Genomic DNA, 18,195 nt, shown 5'->3' with positions numbered 1-18,195 from the left:
GGAGGGGAATGGGAGAGGGAAGATAGGAGGGGGATGGGAGAGGGGAGATAGGAGGAGGATGGGAGAGGGAAGATAGGAGAAGGAGGAGGATGGGAGAGGGAAGATAGGAGAAGGAGGGGGATGGGAGAGGGAAGATAGGAGGAGGAGGGGGATGGGAGAGGGAAGATAGGAGGAGGATGGGAGAGGGAAGATAGGAGGGGAATGGAAGATAGGAGGAGGATGGGAGAGGGGAGATAGGAGGAGGATGGGAGAGGGAAGATAGGAGAAGGAGGAGGATGGGAGAGGGAAGATAGGAGAAGGAGGGGGATGGGAGAGGGAAGGTAGGAGGAAGAGCCTGATAGGGTTTAGTTGTAAGTAAAACAGATTCATGTGTGGAAAACAGGGACAGGTGCCAGAAAGCAGAGCACTCACCATTTTTACTTTGTTTATCTACATTTAATTTAGAGGTTGATGCTGTACAGAAAGTTCCAGATTGTGCTTCATAGTGCTGACTGTGTAGAGGACTTTTCCATTACAAAGTGGAACATTTTCTAGAGCTAATGCTTTGATCTTATCAGTGCTAATGTAGGAATTAGTACTGACCCATTTCAAATCCACTGCCACAATACCATACCATCTAAACCCCAGCCTGCCTAATGTACCATGGCTTTAGCTCTGTATCTAGTGATAATGAGGGTCATTCAATCATTTAAAGTGCGACACACACTGTTCCCAGATCAGCCGTATTCTTTAACTGTTATGACTCTGTTACCTATTTACATATATTGTGGTATAGCAGGCAATGTGTACTTTAAGGCCAGATGTTAATGAAGGGTAGAGCCTACAGTAAATATGTTATGGGACATGTGTGTTTAATGGTAATGGTTGTCTGCAGATAGGAGTAATCCATCTCTTTAGCCTCCCTACTGCCACTTTAATGGCAAGTGCATTGTGTAACAATGTCTCACTGCATTCGGTTGCAGATACGTTTCTTACCCAATGGTGCCTTTTACTCTCCTTGGTGTTTAGCATTTTATCCAGCATGTTCATGTATACAAAGAGTTGGCTGACAGATCTGCAGTGTGTGTGCAAACGCACGTGTCTGAGAGAAATATTGACCGAAAGAAAGATGCTCCATCACCATAGCAACAAAGAGCAACGTTCCCTATGTGCTAAGAGTGTATGGTTGCTAACGGGGTGTGTGAGTGAGGGACCACTATGTGGGGTCCTGGTTTTCATCTACAGTATTAAAACCCTGTGAAGACCCCCACCAGTAAAGAGATTAGATTGTGACCTTTCAGTTTCATCTGTGTACATGAGGCAGAGCACCTGTGTGTGCTGGGCCTCTGTTTTCATCCTGTGTCTGGGTCATCCAGCGCTGCCTTCCTCTACGCCACTTTCTGTAGGATGAAAGAACAGAAGAAGTGGCCAATCTCTCATGAGGGGGTCTACCAGGAAATGAGATTTCTTGATGACAATGTGTATGTGTGAGTGCATGCTGGATTGCGTGCGTGCGCATATTTGTGTGTGTGTGTTCATATGCATGTATCCATGGAGTGCACTCACTACTCCTGTCCTTGTTTTGCATGTTATCCCATGTGACTGAGTTCCTTCCTGTATGTGTCCATATACCGATATAGGATCTTAATGGTATATGGAGGTGTATATTTCAGGCGTTGGCTGTGTGTGTACTATGTGGTCTGTCTGGCAGTAGGGACTGAGGGGGGTGAGGGAGGAGAGAGCAGTAATTATGGACTCTTCATATTCAGCAGAACAGAGGGAAGTCATTTGTTGCTCTATATTTAATCAGCAGAGATAACGAGGCTGACTGTAGCTGCCATGGCAGGCTGACTAACTGGGGAAGACACACAGCGACAACATTTCCTCCCGTCTTTAATATAACCTAACCACACTGTTATTTATTTCACAACTTATTGCTGCTGTTCCTATAACCATTATCACCTCTCTCTATGTCTCTCTCTCTCCACCTCTATTCTCTCACTCCACTCTCCTCTTTTCCATTCTCGCTCTCTGTTGTCTCATTTCTTTCCTTTTATTTTCCCATCTCTATCTACCTCTCCCTCAATCTCCACTACCCCCCCTTCCTTTACTTTGGTATTCACCTGTTACCCATCTTCCTCTTCACTGGTCATTCTCCATCCATCCCTCCCTCTCTCCATCCCTCCCTCTCTCCATCCCTCCCTCTCTCAGGGTGCAGGTAGAATTCTATGTGAATGAAAACACTTTCAAGGAGCGCCTCAAGCTGTTCTTCATTAAAAACCAAAGATCCAGTGAGTTGTTATTGTCCTATAGACTGGCTGTCATTACATAATCCGTTCAAATCTGTGCTTACACTAGCAGCCCAATTCTGATCTTTTACCCAATTATTGGCAAAAGATCTGATTGGATTGTTCAAAAGACCAATTCGTGGCAAAAGATCAGAATTGGGCTGCCTGTGTAAACACAGCCATTGATTGATGATAATGTATTGTGTTTAATTGATTAATTCATTGACTTTTTTGATTAAGTCATTGACTTGCTGTGGTTGGTTTATGTGCTGCAGGTCTGAGGGTGAGGCTGTTCAACTTCTCTCTGAAAGTATTGAGCTGTCTCCTCTACATGGTCAGAGTCCTACTGGACGACCCACAGGAGGAGAGACAGGACTGGTGAGGAAGGGGGGGGGGTAAATAAGAGTGGCTTTAGTATTAGAGAGGGAGTAGGGAGTATTGGTGGAGAGGGAGTAGGGAGTATTGGTGGAGATGGAGTGAGGAGTATCAGTGGAGAGGTAGTGAGGAGTATCAGTGGAGAGGGAGTTAGGAGTATTGGTGGAGAGGTAGTGAGGAGTATCAGTGGAGAGGGAGTGAGGAGTATCAGTGGAGAGTGAGTTAGGAGTATTGGTGGAGAGGTAGTGAGGAGTATCAGTGGAGAGGGAGTTAGGAGTATTGGTGGAGAGGGAGTTAGGAGTATTGGTGGAGATGGAGTGGGGAGTATCAGTGGAGAGGGAGTTAGGAGTATCAGTGGAGAGGGAGTTAGGAGTATTGGTGGAGATGGAGTTAGGAGTATTGGTGGAGATGGAGTGAGGAGTATCAGTGGAGATGGAGTGGGGAGTATCAGTGGAGAGGGAGTTAGGAGTATCAGCGGAGAGGGAGTTAGGAGTATTGGTGGAGAGGGAGTTAGGAGTATTGGTGGAGAGGGAGTTAGGAGTATCAGTGGAGAGGGAGTTAGGAGTATCAGTGGAGAGGGAGTTAGGAGTATTGGTGGAGAGGGAGTTATGAGTATTGGTGGAGATGGAGTGGGGAGTATCAGTGGAGAGGGAGTGAGGAGTATTAGTGGAGATGGAGTGGGAAGTATCAGTGGAGAGGGAGTTAGGAGTATTGGTGGAGAGGGAGTTAGGAGTATTGGTGGAGAGGGAGTGAGGAGTATTGGTGGAGAGGGAGTTAGGAGTATTGGTGGAGAGGGAGTTAGGAGTATTGGTGGAGATGGAGTGGGGAGTATCAGTGGAGAGGGAGTTAGGAGTATCAGTGGAGAGGGAGTTAGGAGTATCAGTGGAGAGGGAGTTAGGAGTATTGGTGGAGAGGGAGTTAGGAGTATTGGTGGAGATGGAGTTAGGAGTATTGGTGGAGATGGAGTGAGGAGTATCAGTGGAGATGGAGTGGGGAGTATCAGTGGAGAGGGAGTTAGGAGTATTGGTGGAGAGGGAGTTAGGAGTATTGGTGGAGAGGGAGTTAGGAGTATCAGTGGAGAGAGAGTTAGGAGTATCAGTGGAGAGGGAGTTAGGAGTATTGGTGGAGAGGGAGTTATGAGTATTGGTGGAGATGGAGTTAGGAGTATTGGTGGAGAGGGAGTGAGGAGTATTGGTGGAGAGGGAGTGAGGAGTATTAGTGGAGATGGAGTGGGAAGTATCAGTGGAGAGGGAGTTAGGAGTATTGGTGGAGAGGGAGTTAGGAGTATTGGTGGAGAGGGAGTTAGGAGTATTGGTGGAGAGGGAGTGAGGAGTATTGGTGGAGAGGGAGTGAGGAGTATTGGTGGAGAGGGAGTTAGGGTATTGGTGGAGAGGGAGTTAGGAGTATCGGTGGAGAGGGAGTTAGGATTGGTGGAGAGGGAGTTAGGAGTATTGGTGGAGAGGGAGTTAGGAGTATCGGTGGAGATGGAGTTAGGAGTATCAGTGGAGAGGGAGTTAGGAGTATCAGTGGAGAGGGAGTTAGGAGTATTGGTGGAGAGGGAGTTAGGAGTATTGGTGGAGATGGAGTGGGGAGTATCAGTGGAGAGGGAGTGAGGAGTATCAGTGGAGATGGAGTGGGGAGTATCAGTGGAGAGGGAGTTAGGAGTATTGGTGGAGAGGGAGTTAGGAGTATTGGTGGAGAGGGAGTTAGGAGTATTGGTGGAGATGGAGTGGGGAGTATCAGTGGAGAGGGAGTGAGGGTATCAGTGGAGATGGAGTGGGGAGTATCAGTGGAGAGGAGTTAGGAGTATTGGTGGAGAGGGAGTTAGGAGTATTGGTGGAGATGGAGTTAGGAGTATTGGTGGAGATGGAGTGAGGGTATCAGTGGAGATGGAGTGGGGAGTATCAGTGGAGAGGGAGTTAGGAGTATCAGCGGAGAGGGAGTTAGGAGTATTGGTGGAGAGGGAGTTAGGAGTATTGGTGGAGAGGGAGTTAGGAGTATCAGTGGAGAGGGAGTTAGGAGTATCAGTGGAGAGGGAGTTAGGAGTATTGGTGGAGAGGGAGTTATGAGTATTGGTGGAGATGGAGTGGGAGTATCAGTGGAGAGGGAGTGAGGAGTATTAGTGGAGATGGAGTGGGAAGTATCAGTGGAGAGGGAGTTAGGAGTATTGGTGGAGAGGGAGTTAGGAGTATTGGTGGAGAGGGAGTGAGGAGTATTGGTGGAGAGGGAGTTAGGAGTATTGGTGGAGAGGGAGTTAGGAGTATTGGTGGAGATGGAGTGGGGAGTATCAGTGGAGAGGGAGTTAGGAGTATCAGTGGAGAGGGAGTTAGGAGTATCGGTGGAGAGGGAGTTAGGAGTATTGGTGGAGAGGGAGTTAGGAGTATTGGTGGAGATGGAGTTAGGAGTATTGGTGGAGATGGAGTGAGGAGTATCAGTGGAGATGGAGTGGGGAGTATCAGTGGAGAGGGAGTTAGGAGTATTGGTGGAGAGGGAGTTAGGAGTATTGGTGGAGAGGGAGTTAGGAGTATCAGTGGAGAGAGAGTTAGGAGTATCAGTGGAGAGGGAGTTAGGAGTATTGGTGGAGAGGGAGTTATGAGTATTGGTGGAGATGGAGTGGGGAGTATCAGTGGAGAGGGAGTGAGGAGTATTAGTGGAGATTGAGTGGGAAGTATCAGTGGAGAGGGAGTTAGGAGTATTGGTGGAGAGGGAGTTAGGAGTATTGGTGGAGAGGGAGTGAGGAGTATTGGTGGAGAGGGAGTTAGGAGTATCGGTGGAGAGGGAGTTAGGAGTATCGGTGGAGAGGGAGTTAGGAGTATTGGTGGAGAGGGAGTTAGGAGTATTGGTGGAGAGGGAGTTAGGAGTATCGGTGGAGATGGAGTTAGGAGTATCGGTGGAGATGGAGTTAGGAGTATCAGTGGAGAGGGAGTTATGAGTATCAGTGGAGAGGGAGTTAGGAGTATTGGTGGAGAGGGAGTTAGGGTATTGGTGGAGATGGAGTGGGGAGTATCAGTGGAGAGGGAGTGAGGTATCAGTGGAGATGGAGTGGGGAGTATCAGTGGAGAGGGAGTTAGGAGTATTGGTGGAGAGGGAGTTAGGAGTATTGGTGGAGATGGAGTTAGGAGTATTGGTGGAGATGGAGTGGGGAGTATCAGTGGAGAGGGAGTGAGGAGTATCAGTGGAGATGGAGCGGGGAGTATCAGTGGAGAGGGAGTTAGGAGTATTGGTGGAGAGTGAGTTAGGAGTATTGGTGGAGATGGAGTTAGGATTGGTGGAGATGGAGTGGGGAGTATCAGTGGAGAGGGAGTGGGGGTATTGGTGGAGAGGGAGTTAGGAGTATCAGTGGAGAGGAGTTAGGAGTATCAGTGGAGATGGAGTGGGGAGTATCAGTGGAGAGGGAGTTAGGAGTATTGGTGGAGATGGAGTGGGAGTATCAGTGGAGAGGGAGTGAGGAGTATCAGTGGAGATGGAGTGGGGAGTATCAGTGGAGAGGGAGTTAGGGTATTGGTGGAGAGGGAGTTAGGAGTATTGGTGGAGAGGGAGTTAGGAGTATTGGTGGAGATGGAGTGGGGAGTATCAGTGGAGAGGGAGTGAGGAGTATCAGTGGAGATGGAGTGGGGAGTATCAGTGGAGAGGGAGTTAGGAGTATTGGTGGAGAGGGAGTTAGGAGTATTGGTGGAGATGGAGTTAGGAGTATTGGTGGAGATGGAGTGAGGAGTATCAGTGGAGATGGAGTGGGGAGTATCAGTGGAGAGGGAGTTAGGAGTATCAGCGGAGAGGGAGTTAGGAGTATTGGTGGAGAGGGAGTTAGGAGTATTGGTGGAGAGGGAGTTAGGAGTATCAGTGGAGAGGGAGTTAGGAGTATCAGTGGAGAGGGAGTTAGGAGTATTGGTGGAGAGGGAGTTATGAGTATTGGTGGAGATGGAGTGGGGAGTATCAGTGGAGAGGGAGTGAGGAGTATTAGTGGAGATGGAGTGGGAAGTATCAGTGGAGAGGGTTAGTTTGGTGGAGGGGAGTTAGGAGTATTGGTGGAGAGGGAGTGAGGAGTATTGGTGGAGAGGGAGTTAGGTATTGGTGGAGAGGGAGTTAGGAGTATTGGTGGAGATGGAGTGGGGAGTATCAGTGGAGAGGGAGTTAGGGTATCAGTGGAGAGGGAGTTAGGAGTATCGGTGGAGAGGGAGTTAGGAGTATTGGTGGAGAGGGAGTTAGGAGTATTGGTGGAGATGGAGTTAGGAGTATTGGTGGAGATGGAGTGAGGTATCAGTGGAGATGGAGTGGGGAGTATCAGTGGAGAGGGAGTTAGGAGTATTGGTGGAGAGGGAGTTAGGAGTATTGGTGGAGAGGGAGTTAGGAGTATCAGTGGAGAGAGTTAGGAGTATCAGTGGAGGGGAGTTAGGAGTATTGGTGGAGAGGGAGTTATGAGTATTGGTGGAGATGGAGTGGGGAGTATCAGTGGAGAGGGAGTGAGGAGTATTAGTGGAGATTGAGTGGGAAGTATCAGTGGAGAGGGAGTTAGGAGTATTGGTGGAGAGGGAGTTAGGAGTATTGGTGGAGAGGGAGTGAGGAGTATTGGTGGAGAGGGAGTTAGGAGTATTGGTGGAGAGGGAGTTAGGAGTATCGGTGGAGAGGGAGTTAGGAGTATTGGTGGAGAGGGAGTTAGGAGTATTGGTGGAGAGGGAGTTAGGAGTATCGGTGGAGATGGAGTTAGGAGTATCGGTGGAGATGGAGTTAGGAGTATCAGTGGAGAGGGAGTTATGAGTATCAGTGGAGAGGGAGTTAGGAGTATTGGTGGAGAGGGAGTTAGGAGTATTGGTGGAGATGGAGTGGGGAGTATCAGTGGAGAGGGAGTGAGGAGTATCAGTGGAGATGGAGTGGGGAGTATCAGTGGAGAGGGAGTTAGGAGTATTGGTGGAGAGGGAGTTAGGAGTATTGGTGGAGATGGAGTTAGGAGTATTGGTGGAGATGGAGTGGGGAGTATCAGTGGAGAGGGAGTGAGGAGTATCAGTGGAGATGGAGCGGGGAGTATCAGTGGAGAGGGAGTTAGGAGTATTGGTGGAGAGTGAGTTAGGAGTATTGGTGGAGATGGAGTTAGGAGTATTGGTGGAGATGGAGTGGGGAGTATCAGTGGAGAGGGAGTGGGGAGTATTGGTGGAGAGGGAGTTAGGAGTATCAGTGGAGAGGGAGTTAGGAGTATCAGTGGAGATGGAGTGGGGAGTATCAGTGGAGAGGGAGTTAGGAGTATTGGTGGAGATGGAGTGGGGAGTATCAGTGGAGAGGGAGTTAGGAGTATCAGTGGAGAGGGAGTGAGGAGTATCAGTGGAGAGGACGTGAGGAGTTTTGGTGGAGAGTGGTCAGTCAGTACTTACTATGGAGCAAGAGGGATAGGTAAAGACGAGATGTAAAGGTTAGGTTTAAGGTAGTTTCACTTGGCCAGGGGCCGGGAGATAGAGACCAGATGTAGGGAAGGACAGTGGAAAGGGAAAGAGTAGGGGGTAGAGAAATGGGTAATGTTGAGAACACCGGCATTACAATTCTGGAGGAAACAGAGAGAGAGAAATTTGAGGTCATATAGGATGGGGTAGAGGAACACAGGAAGCTAAAACTCTTTGAATGTCCAAACATGACACGTTTCAGTCCTCTTGTTATGCATGTTTCCCCCTGTTGTCTGGACTGTTCCAAACATGACACGTTTCAGTCCTCTTGTTATGCATGTTTCCCCTGTAGTCTGGACTGTTCCAAACATGACATGTTTCAGTCCTCTTGTTATGCATGTTTCCCCCTGTTATCTGGACTGTTCCAAACATGACACGTTTCAGTCCTCTTGTTATGCATGTTTCCCCCTGTAGGCTGGACTGTTCCAAACATGACACGTTTCAGTCCTCTTGTTATGCATGTTTCCCCCTGTAGTCTGGACTGTTCCAAACATGACATGTTTCAGTCCTCTTGTTATGCATGTTTCCCCTGTAGTCTGGACTGTTCCAAACATGACACGTTTCAGTCCTCTTGTTATGCATGTTTCCCCCTGTAGTCTGGACTGTTCCAAACATGACACGTTTCAGTCCTCTTGTTATGCATGTTTCCCCCTGTAGTCTGGACTGTTCCAAACATGACACGTTTCAGTCCTCTTGTTATGCATGTTTCCCCTGTAGTCTGGACTGTTCCAAACATGACACGTTTCAGTCCTCTTGTTATGCATGTTTCCCCTGTAGTCTGGACTGTTCCAAACATGACACGTTTCAGTCCTCTTGTTATGCATGTTTCCCCTGTAGTCTGGACTGAAACATCCAAACATGTTTGTTTCCCCTGTAGTCTGGACTGATCCAAACATGACACGTTTCAGTCCTCTTGTTATGCATGTTTCCCCTGTAGTCTGGACTGTTCCAAACATGACACGTTTCAGTCCTCTTGTTATGCATGTTTCCCCCTGTAGTCTGGACTGTTCCAAACATGACACGTTTCAGTCCTCTTGTTATGCATGTTTCCCCCTGTAGGCTGGACTGTTCCAAACATGACACGTTTCAGTCCTCTTGTTATGCATGTTTCCCCTGTAGTCTGGACTGTTCCAAACATGACACGTTTCAGTCCTCTTGTTATGCATGTTTCCCCCTGTAGGCTGGACTGTTCCAAACATGACTTTCAGTCCTCTTGTTATGCATGTTTCCCCCTGTAGTCTGGACTGTTCCAAACATGACACGTTTCAGTCCTCTTGTTATGCATGTTTCCCCTGTAGTCTGGACTGTTCCAAACATGACACGTTTCAGTCCTCTTGTTATGCATGTTTCCCCCTGTAGTCTGGACTGTTCCAAACATGACACGTTTCAGTCCTCTTGTTATGCATGTTTCCCCTGTAGTCTGGACTGTTCCAAACATGACACGTTTCAGTCCTCTTGTTATGCTCTTGTCTGGACTGTTCCAAACATGACACGTTTCCCTCTTGTTATGCATGTTTCCCCTGTCTGGACTGTTCCAAACATGACACGTTTCAGTCCTCTTGTTATGCATGTTTCCCCCTTCTGGACTGTTCCAAACCCGTTTCAGTCCTCTTGTTAGCATGTTTCCCCTGGGACTGTTCCAAACATGACACGTTTCAGTCCTCTTGTTATGCATGTTTCCCCTGTTTGGACTGTTCCCATGACACGTTTCAGTCTCTTGTTATGCATGTTTCCCCCTGTAGTCTGGACTGTTCCAAACATGACACGTTTCAGTCCTCTTGTTATGCATGTTTCCCCCTGTAGTCTGGACTGTTCCAAACATGACACGTTTCTTGTTAGTCCCTGTAGTCTGGACTGTTCCAAACATGACACGTTTCAGTCCTCTTGTTATGCATGTTTCCCCTGTAGTCTGGACTGTTCCAAACAGAATGCATCGGTCCACCCCAGCAGGACCCAGTTTGACTGGTAAGTTTACATGTTTATGTCCCATTCATCTTTAATGAGGAGCCAAGACTGGTCTGGGAGTCTAATACAGAGAGAGAGATGTTCATCTTGTGTCCACCACAGAGCACTGTAATGAGACCATGTACAACAGACAGTTAATGATACTGTGAGTAATAGAGAGGTTGGAGATGTAGACATGGTACATTATGCAGGTTGACGTTTATTGTCATGACTCTTGCCCCGGAGGCAGAACTGAGCGATTTCCGCTAGATGGGTCAACTGCATGGAAAAAATTGGCTATATCCTAAAAATGTATGAAAACAAAAATGTGCTTTTTGGTCTTAATATAAAGTTATGGTTAAGCATTAGGGTTAGCTGTGTGGTTAAGTTTAGGGTTAGGTTTTGATGACTTTGTGGCTGTGCCAGCTAGTGACCATTCTGCCTCCAGGGCAAGAATCATGACAATAAATGCCAACCTGCAAACATTAAATTATTGCAGTAGCACAACATCTGTCACAATGTTACCTGTATGGATTTCATGCCAACATAATATGTACTGTATGTAGTGTCCATATAACCTAATTAGCAGCTGCTGTCTGTAAACCAGTCAAAGACTGATACAGGAAATGTCTTGGGGCTGCTGTGAGTGTGTGCACTAGACCAGAGCCTGAAGGCTAAGTAAACAGAAACTATTTGAATTAGGAGTCTTGGGACTGATGATTTGCACTTAAAAGTGAACTTAGTTTGCACTCATCCAAAATGTCCTTACTAGGAGTGGAATGTCCAGTGGTGTGGACTGAGATTCAAAGGCACGAGTGAGTGGTGGTGAGTGAGTGGTGGTGGTGGTGGTGGTGGTGGTGGTGGTGGTGGTGGTGGTGGTGGTGGTGGTGGTGGTGGTGGTGAGTGGTGAGTGAGTGGTGGTGAGTGAGTGAGTGAGTGAGTGACCAGCAAACCGACCGTCCAACTGACTGAGTATGTCCCAGATGTGACTGGGTCCTTGGGCTCTGCCTCCAGTCCTGCTTAGGGACATATTTATTTAATTGGTGGCTGGTGACACTGTGTAAACTCTGGCTATAAATGAATCGGAGTATGACACAGTAAAGCTTAATAAAGACTTTGACTGGCCGTTGCTCTTTGGCTGACACACACTCCATGCAGCACACTAAGAGGACACAAACACACACTCTAGGCAGCACACTAAGAGGACACAAACACACACTCCACGCAGCACACTAAGAGGACACAAACACACACTCCAGGCAGCACACTAAGAGGACACAAACACACACTCCAGGCAGCACACTAAGAGGACACAAACACACACTCCAGGCAGCACACTAAGAGGACACAAACACACACTCCAGGCAGCACACTAAGAGGACACAAACACTCCACACACACTAAGAGGACACAAACAGGCAGCACACTAAGAGGACACAAACACACACTCCAGGCAGCACACTAAGAGGACACAAACACACACTCCAGGCAGCACACTAAGAGGACACAAACACACTCCAGGCAGCACACTAAGAGGACACAAACACACACTCCAGGCAGCACACTAAGAGGACACAAACACACACTCCAGGCAGCACACTAAGAGGACACAAACACACACTCCAGGCAGCAGACTCAGAAGGCAGCAATGATAAGCCCCGAGAGGCCTCTGGATAGAGCCTCTTTCTCACAACAGAGCTGTAAATCTGCATTCATGTTATCTGCGAACATTGATTGTGATGCTTTTTCACAGAGGAAGTCTAATGGCAGCTGTAGTTCAGAACCACTCGCTTGTGAACAACATAATTACAAGAGGCGTTATGTCGTTGGATTGATCATATTTGAAAGGGAGTCCTTTTAATATTTACCCCTGTTACATCTCCTTTTTCTTTTCCTCTCCCTCCTTTCCTTTTTCCTCTCCCTCCTTTCCTCTCTTCCCTCTGTGTCATGTATAATGTGCTCTCTTTGTTCTGTGTCTGCAGGTCTCTTATCATCTGGGTGAATAGGCCTCTGCCTCTGTGGGCTCTACAGGTCAGACACAATGTTGAACTGTCATATTAACAAGGCTGTCTACACACACGGACCCACGCACGCACGCACACACACACAGACATGCAAGCACACACACACACAGACACACACACACTCTCTATCTCTGGTTTATTGCTCCACTTTAACTTCTTATTGATGGAGTTTAATCATCAAAATGATGATTCCACCCACTCTCTGTCTCTCTCACTCTCTATTGCTGTTACTACTCCAATCTTTCTCTCTCTCTTTCTTTCTCTCTCTCTCCTTTCATCTCTCTCCAGGTGCTTGTAGCTTTCATCAGCTTTTTCGAGACCATGTTGCTTGTGTACCTCAGCTACAAGGTGAGTACACTGTAAATCTATTCCCTGTAAATGTACAGAATTATACTGGAACCAGAGTTGCCAACTTAATACTGTAATTTTGCTGTAATATATTTCATAGTACTATTTCCCTTACTGTAAAACAGATTACAGCATCCCCAAATTACAGTATTGCGCTGGTAACTCTGGTGCCAGGTCAATGCTGTAAATTTACAGTGAAATTCTCACTGAAATCTAAATGTAAGAAAAACTATTAATTTGTACTTAAAATAAATATATTTAAATTGGTAACAATATTAACAACAAATTACACAAAATAATTGACTATAGAAGTAACAACAATTAACACATATGTAACCAAATAAGAGCAACACTACAACACTAATTCAAAAACAATATTGTTTGCCTGTGTGTGGGGCGTGTGGGGAGACAGAGATTACGAGAGAGAGGAAGTTCAAATTGGGATCGGGTACAATCCTAGACCTATGATCAGGGGCAACTCTATCCGGGGTAAGGGTGTTCAGAGGCAGTGAAACACACAACGGGACAGTATGTACAGTAGAGCATCCAGGAGAGAGAAGTCAGCGCAGAATCTGGTGTTCATCATGGGGCTCCGTAACAATCCTCCTCAGTTCTGATTTGTCAGCTCTTCTCACCCTTAGGACAAGCATAGAACAATACATAATAGAATGAGAGACAGAGAGACAGAGAGCACCAGGGATGTTACCCTGAGGGTTAAAAGATAGGTGACAAGGGACATATCAAGCTGGTGTTGTGTGTGCGTGTGTACTTACCTAACTAGAGGTCATTCAAACTGAGAACCCAGTGAGCCCAATCACACAGGGTTGTGAACACTGTGTCCCTGTGTTGTTGCCGTTCATGCTCTCCCCATTGAGTAGCCTGTATCAAGGTGACATCTAGATGGCTACCAATATGAGTTATTTATTGTGTAGGCTGCTATCCCACTTGAAATATAATCCTGGGATGGAAAAAATTGGCCACTTTACTAGCTACCGCCGGCAACACTGTGTTACAGCTGCTCAGTGGCAAGCACCTTAGTTCGCAAACACCTCGATACGGCCCACGACGGCCCACGACGTGGTTTATGTGTCACATTCAGCCTGTCAATCAGGAAAAATAAACGCTGCGATGGTAATAATATGGGTAATATCTTTTGAACTGCTAGAAACAAACCATTATCTCTGTAGTAGCGGTGAAAACATAACAGTCGCTAATCTGTGCTCAGTTTATTCTCTATGGCACTCAGAGGCTGTGGTGCACCTAAAACACTATAATCACAACAGTTATTATCTGGGTTGTGTCAACTTGAGATAGATAGATAGATAGATAGATAGATAGATAGATAGATAGATAGATAGATAGATAGATAGATAGATAGATAGATAGCAAACATTAGCCAGCTAGCTAGCTAGGTTAGCTAAAAACAATTGCCATAATTCAACGTTGGCTAGCAATAAAAATACTTATAAACAAGTCAAGGTACCTACCCAGAAGCTGCTGAAAATATTCTTCCACTTCACAGCCGCTTCAAGAAGATATTTACTTAAATAGTCATGTGTCTCACCCGACAGGTTGGCGCCTGAAACTGATAATTTGAATCTACAGTAGGCATAAGCTATTAGTGTAAAAAAATACAATATGTTAGAGTAATTTTTACAGGAAGCATCCAATTACAGTCAATAACAGTATTTTTGACCTGTTCACCGGACGTGCTACCTTGTCCCGCACCTGCTGTTTTGGACTTTCTCTCTCTCTACCGCACCTGCTGTCTCTAACTCTGAATGATCGGCTATGAAAAGCCAACTGACATTTACACCTGAGGTGCTGATCTGTTGCACCCTCTACAACTACTGTGACTATTATTATTTGACCCTGCTGGTCATCTATGAACATTTGAACATCTTGACCATGTAATGTTATAATCTCCACCCGGCACAGCCAGAAGAGGACTGGCCAGCCCTCATAGCCTGGTTCCTCTCTAGGTTTCTTCCCTAGTCACCGTGCTTCTACATCTGCATTGCTTGCTGTTTGGGGTTTTAGACTAGGTTTCTGTATAGCACTTTGTGACATCGGCTGATGTAAAAAGGGCTTTGTAAATAAACTTGATTGATTGATTGATTCTTTTTCAGCATTTTACCATAATGCAGTGCTATCTACAGCATTAATGCTGTAAAACACATGTACTGTATTTTACTGGGAGTTCTACAGTGTTTTAGTGTTGAGATTACAGAAACTAAGTCCCTTCACAGACACTGCTGGAGATGGATAGCTATTTTGGTGCCCCACAAAACAACAAGCCTCAGTCTGTGTATGTCTATGTAGATACATATGACATGTCCTGGGGGAATGTACTTTACATCTCATCATTTGATCCTCTGATATACAGTCTAGATTAAGCATATATCTGAGCAGGGCCGTCTCCAGGCATAAGTGACGTAAGCGGTTGCTTAGGGCCCCCGGTACCCACATTTGTTTTGTGGGGGTGGGACTCAGTCGAGGTCTCAAATTACTGTTGAGAGTTAGAATAGTAGAATAACCAGGTTCACTTTCGAAAAGTGTTTGTGCATCAGCAGTTTTTATATTGTTATGTCAGTCACTGACTGTCACTCAATTCACCAGGTCAGCTAACGATTGTTAGACTGGTTAAAAAGTCTAGCCAGCTATCTAAACTTGTAGTAGGCATAATCATGGCCGAATACCGACCAAGCACGCAGGGCATGTGCCCAGTGGCCCTGACCTCCAAGAGGCCCCCATTGATTTTGTTGATCACTTTCACTCAGATATCATTAACATGTGTAGAATTGCATGAAATATGTTGAACTTGGTTAAACTTCTCTCTACTCCATGGCAACATATGTAGAATTGCAGAAAGCTTTCTTTAAAACTGCACCATTTTGTCTACTTCCCCTATCAAAATGTTTTTAATTGTAGGAAATTAACTTTAAAACTTAAATTCAAGGGGGGGGGGGCTGTCAAGAGGGGGGCCACTAAAATGTTTTGCCCAGGAGGTGTGTGGGGGGGAACCCCAAAAGGCTCAGGCCGACCCTGTATTTTGAGGAGCCTCAACAGGCTCTCCCTATTGAATGATGCGAATGATGCATGAAAGTGACTGGGATAAAGGAAGAGGTGGAGGTGGAGATTTTAATGCTTAAACCTCATCGATAACTCTGTGGACATACACAAGGCCTGGCTCTGGCTGTCCACCCACACAAACCAGGTCTCCGGTTAGCTATAAGGAAGCTGTGGCTGAACACATAAAAAAGCGACATGATATTTGACATCTTAATTGTACAAGAAGCTTACAGACTGAAACCTGAGTAATGCCTCCTTTTTAACTGGAAGTGAACAGGTAGCAAAGGAGGGTCACCCTTGTCCGTGTCCGTGTTCAACAGGGTAAACGTGGCCATCTCATTCCCAAATCCAGTCAAAGGAACACTTTATCTGGTCATCCCCGAAGTTGCCATGACAATGGAGTTTCTCTGACCTCCGTGTGTTGTTGTGTTTCCAGGGCAACGTTTGGGAGCAAGTGTTGCGTGTTCCCTTCATCCTGGAGATGATCAGTGCTGTTCCCTTTGTGATCACTGTGAGTCCAATCAGACGCATGCATTATGGAACATTATGCCTAGTGAGCTATTTGTTCTTTGATCATGTTGTACAGTAGTTTCAACCCTGTACAGGGAATATATTTCACACAATATATAGGAGGTTGCATGCCTGTGGTCAGTAAGATACTCTACCCTATGTTGTTGCTGTAAATGCTCCTTCCCCCACTGGCTATTTTTCCCTTCAATATCTCACCAAACTTACAAAAGATAAGGACCTTTGATGAGGCACGATGATGAAAATAATGCCGTTAGCACTCACCAAAACACAGACTAAATCTCTTTCTCCTTCAGGTGATTTTGCCCTCCCTCAGAAATCTGTTCATCCCTGTGTTTCTCAACTGCTGGCTGGCCAAACATGCCTTGGAGAACATGATAGTGAGAAAATACATATTTATTGCTCAGTTTATGTCACTGCATCTCTCCATCTCACAACTGTTCTCTCAGGTGTCTCTTTATCTCATCTCTTCCACTGTTTCTTTCAGATTACATCTCTGCACCTCTTAAAAACACTGTTCTCTCTATCTTTTTATACCACAAGTCTTAACTCGCACTCATTCTTACAGATGTAAGTGCATGTATTCTTTATTATTTTCTTGTATTATACACATCATATTCCTTTTGTCCTTGTCCCTCAATTATCTTTGTATTCTTCTCTGGTTTTTGGGACATTATGAAGATGCAATGGCTTTACACTTATCCTCCCCACATCACAACACTATCTTTTTCTTATCACGCTTCTCTCTCTCTCTCTCTCTCTCTCTCTCTCTCTCTCTCTCTCTCTCTCTCTCTCTCTCTCTCTCTCTCTCTCTCTCTCCCTCTCTCTCTCTCTCTCTCTCTCTCCCCTCTCTCTCTCTCTCTCTCTCTCTCTCTCTCCTGCTGTGTTTCAGAATGATCTGCACCGGGCCATCCAGCGTACTCACTCAGCTATGTTCAACCAGGTCCTCATCCTCATCTGCACCCTGGTCTGCCTCATGTTCACCTGGTGGGTCACCACAATCACTGCTAGCAATCACTGGGAGGAAGAGGGGGGTTTTCCTCTACTTGAGCCCAATGGCAGGTATAGGAGTGGTGTAGCAGTATTGAGTGGTTGGTAGAGGCTAGCTTTGAGTAATAGCCCAGGCTGATATAGCATAAAATTAGGTCCTGGAGGTCTGAAAAGCTTCCTGGATGAGACTGGCTGAACTTATCACTACTGACAGCACAATGTTGACTCAGCCGGCCCTTCAGCTCTGGGTAAACACACACTAGTCATATACACACAGTGCACAAACACTTTGTGCACACACTGTCGACAGACGTGCATGCCCGCACACACTACACACACACACACACACATGCACACACACACACACACACACACACACACACACACACACACACACACACACACACACACACACACACACACACACACACACACACACACACACACACACACACACACACACACACACACACACACACACACACACAGTAGTTCCCTCTGGTCGTCTCATGCTTACTTCCTCCTTCCCACCTGTCCATCTCTCTCTCCTCCTGTTCCTCCCCTCCCCCTCTGACTCCCCTCTCAATCCCCATCATAATTGGCTTTCTACCTCTACTTAATCTCTTCCCCTTCTACATCAACCTCTCCATCACCTCCATCCTTCTCTTCTTCTCTCTTCAACAACTCTCCTTCCTACTGTCCCTCTTCTCCCTCTTCCCCTCCACCTCCCCTCCTCCATCCACATCCTCCTACTCCTCCACCTCCTCCTCTCCTTCCTCCTCCTCCTCCACCTCCGTCCTCATCCTCTCCATCCTCCACCTCCTCCTCCACATCCTCCTCCTCCATCTCCACCTCCTCCTACACCTCTCCTCTGCTTCTTCCTCTTCCTCCACCTCCTCCTCCACCACCTCCGTCCTCATCCTCTCCATCCTCCACCTCCTCCTCCACATCCTCCTCCTCCATCTCCACCTCCTCCTACACCTCTCCTCTGCTTCTTCCTCTTCCTCCACCTCCTCCTCCACCACCTCCGTCCTCATCCTCTCCATCCTCCACATCCTCCTCCACATCCTCCTCCTCCATCTCCACCTCCTCCTACACCTCTCCTCTGCTTCTTCCTCTTCCTCCACCTCCTCCTCCACCATCTCCGTCCTCATCCTCTCCATCCTCCACCTCCTCCTCCACATCCTCCTCCTCCATCTCCACCTCCTCCTACACCTC

At 46.8% G+C, this 18,195-nt stretch overlaps 1 protein-coding gene across 1 annotated transcript in view; it reads left to right on the top strand.

The window, feature by feature from the left end:
• Positions 1-18,195, top strand: part of LOC115127461 (potassium channel subfamily T member 1-like) — an 83,281-nt gene that overhangs the window by 6,450 nt on the left and 58,636 nt on the right. The window contains exons 2-9 of the mRNA XM_065016891.1: positions 2,191-2,270; positions 2,543-2,645; positions 9,980-10,036; positions 11,998-12,046; positions 12,328-12,387; positions 15,896-15,970; positions 16,284-16,367; positions 16,880-16,974. Of these exons, the coding sequence (XP_064872963.1) occupies positions 2,191-2,270; positions 2,543-2,645; positions 9,980-10,036; positions 11,998-12,046; positions 12,328-12,387; positions 15,896-15,970; positions 16,284-16,367; positions 16,880-16,974 (603 nt within the window). The remainder of the gene's footprint in view (positions 1-2,190; positions 2,271-2,542; positions 2,646-9,979; positions 10,037-11,997; positions 12,047-12,327; positions 12,388-15,895; positions 15,971-16,283; positions 16,368-16,879; positions 16,975-18,195) is intronic.

The sequence above is a fragment of the Oncorhynchus nerka genome, unplaced genomic scaffold (genome assembly GCF_034236695.1).
Source record: "Oncorhynchus nerka isolate Pitt River unplaced genomic scaffold, Oner_Uvic_2.0 unplaced_scaffold_781, whole genome shotgun sequence".
In the NCBI taxonomy this organism is placed as follows: Eukaryota; Metazoa; Chordata; class Actinopteri; order Salmoniformes; family Salmonidae; genus Oncorhynchus; species Oncorhynchus nerka.
This window is presented reverse-complemented; position numbering and strand designations above follow the sequence as displayed.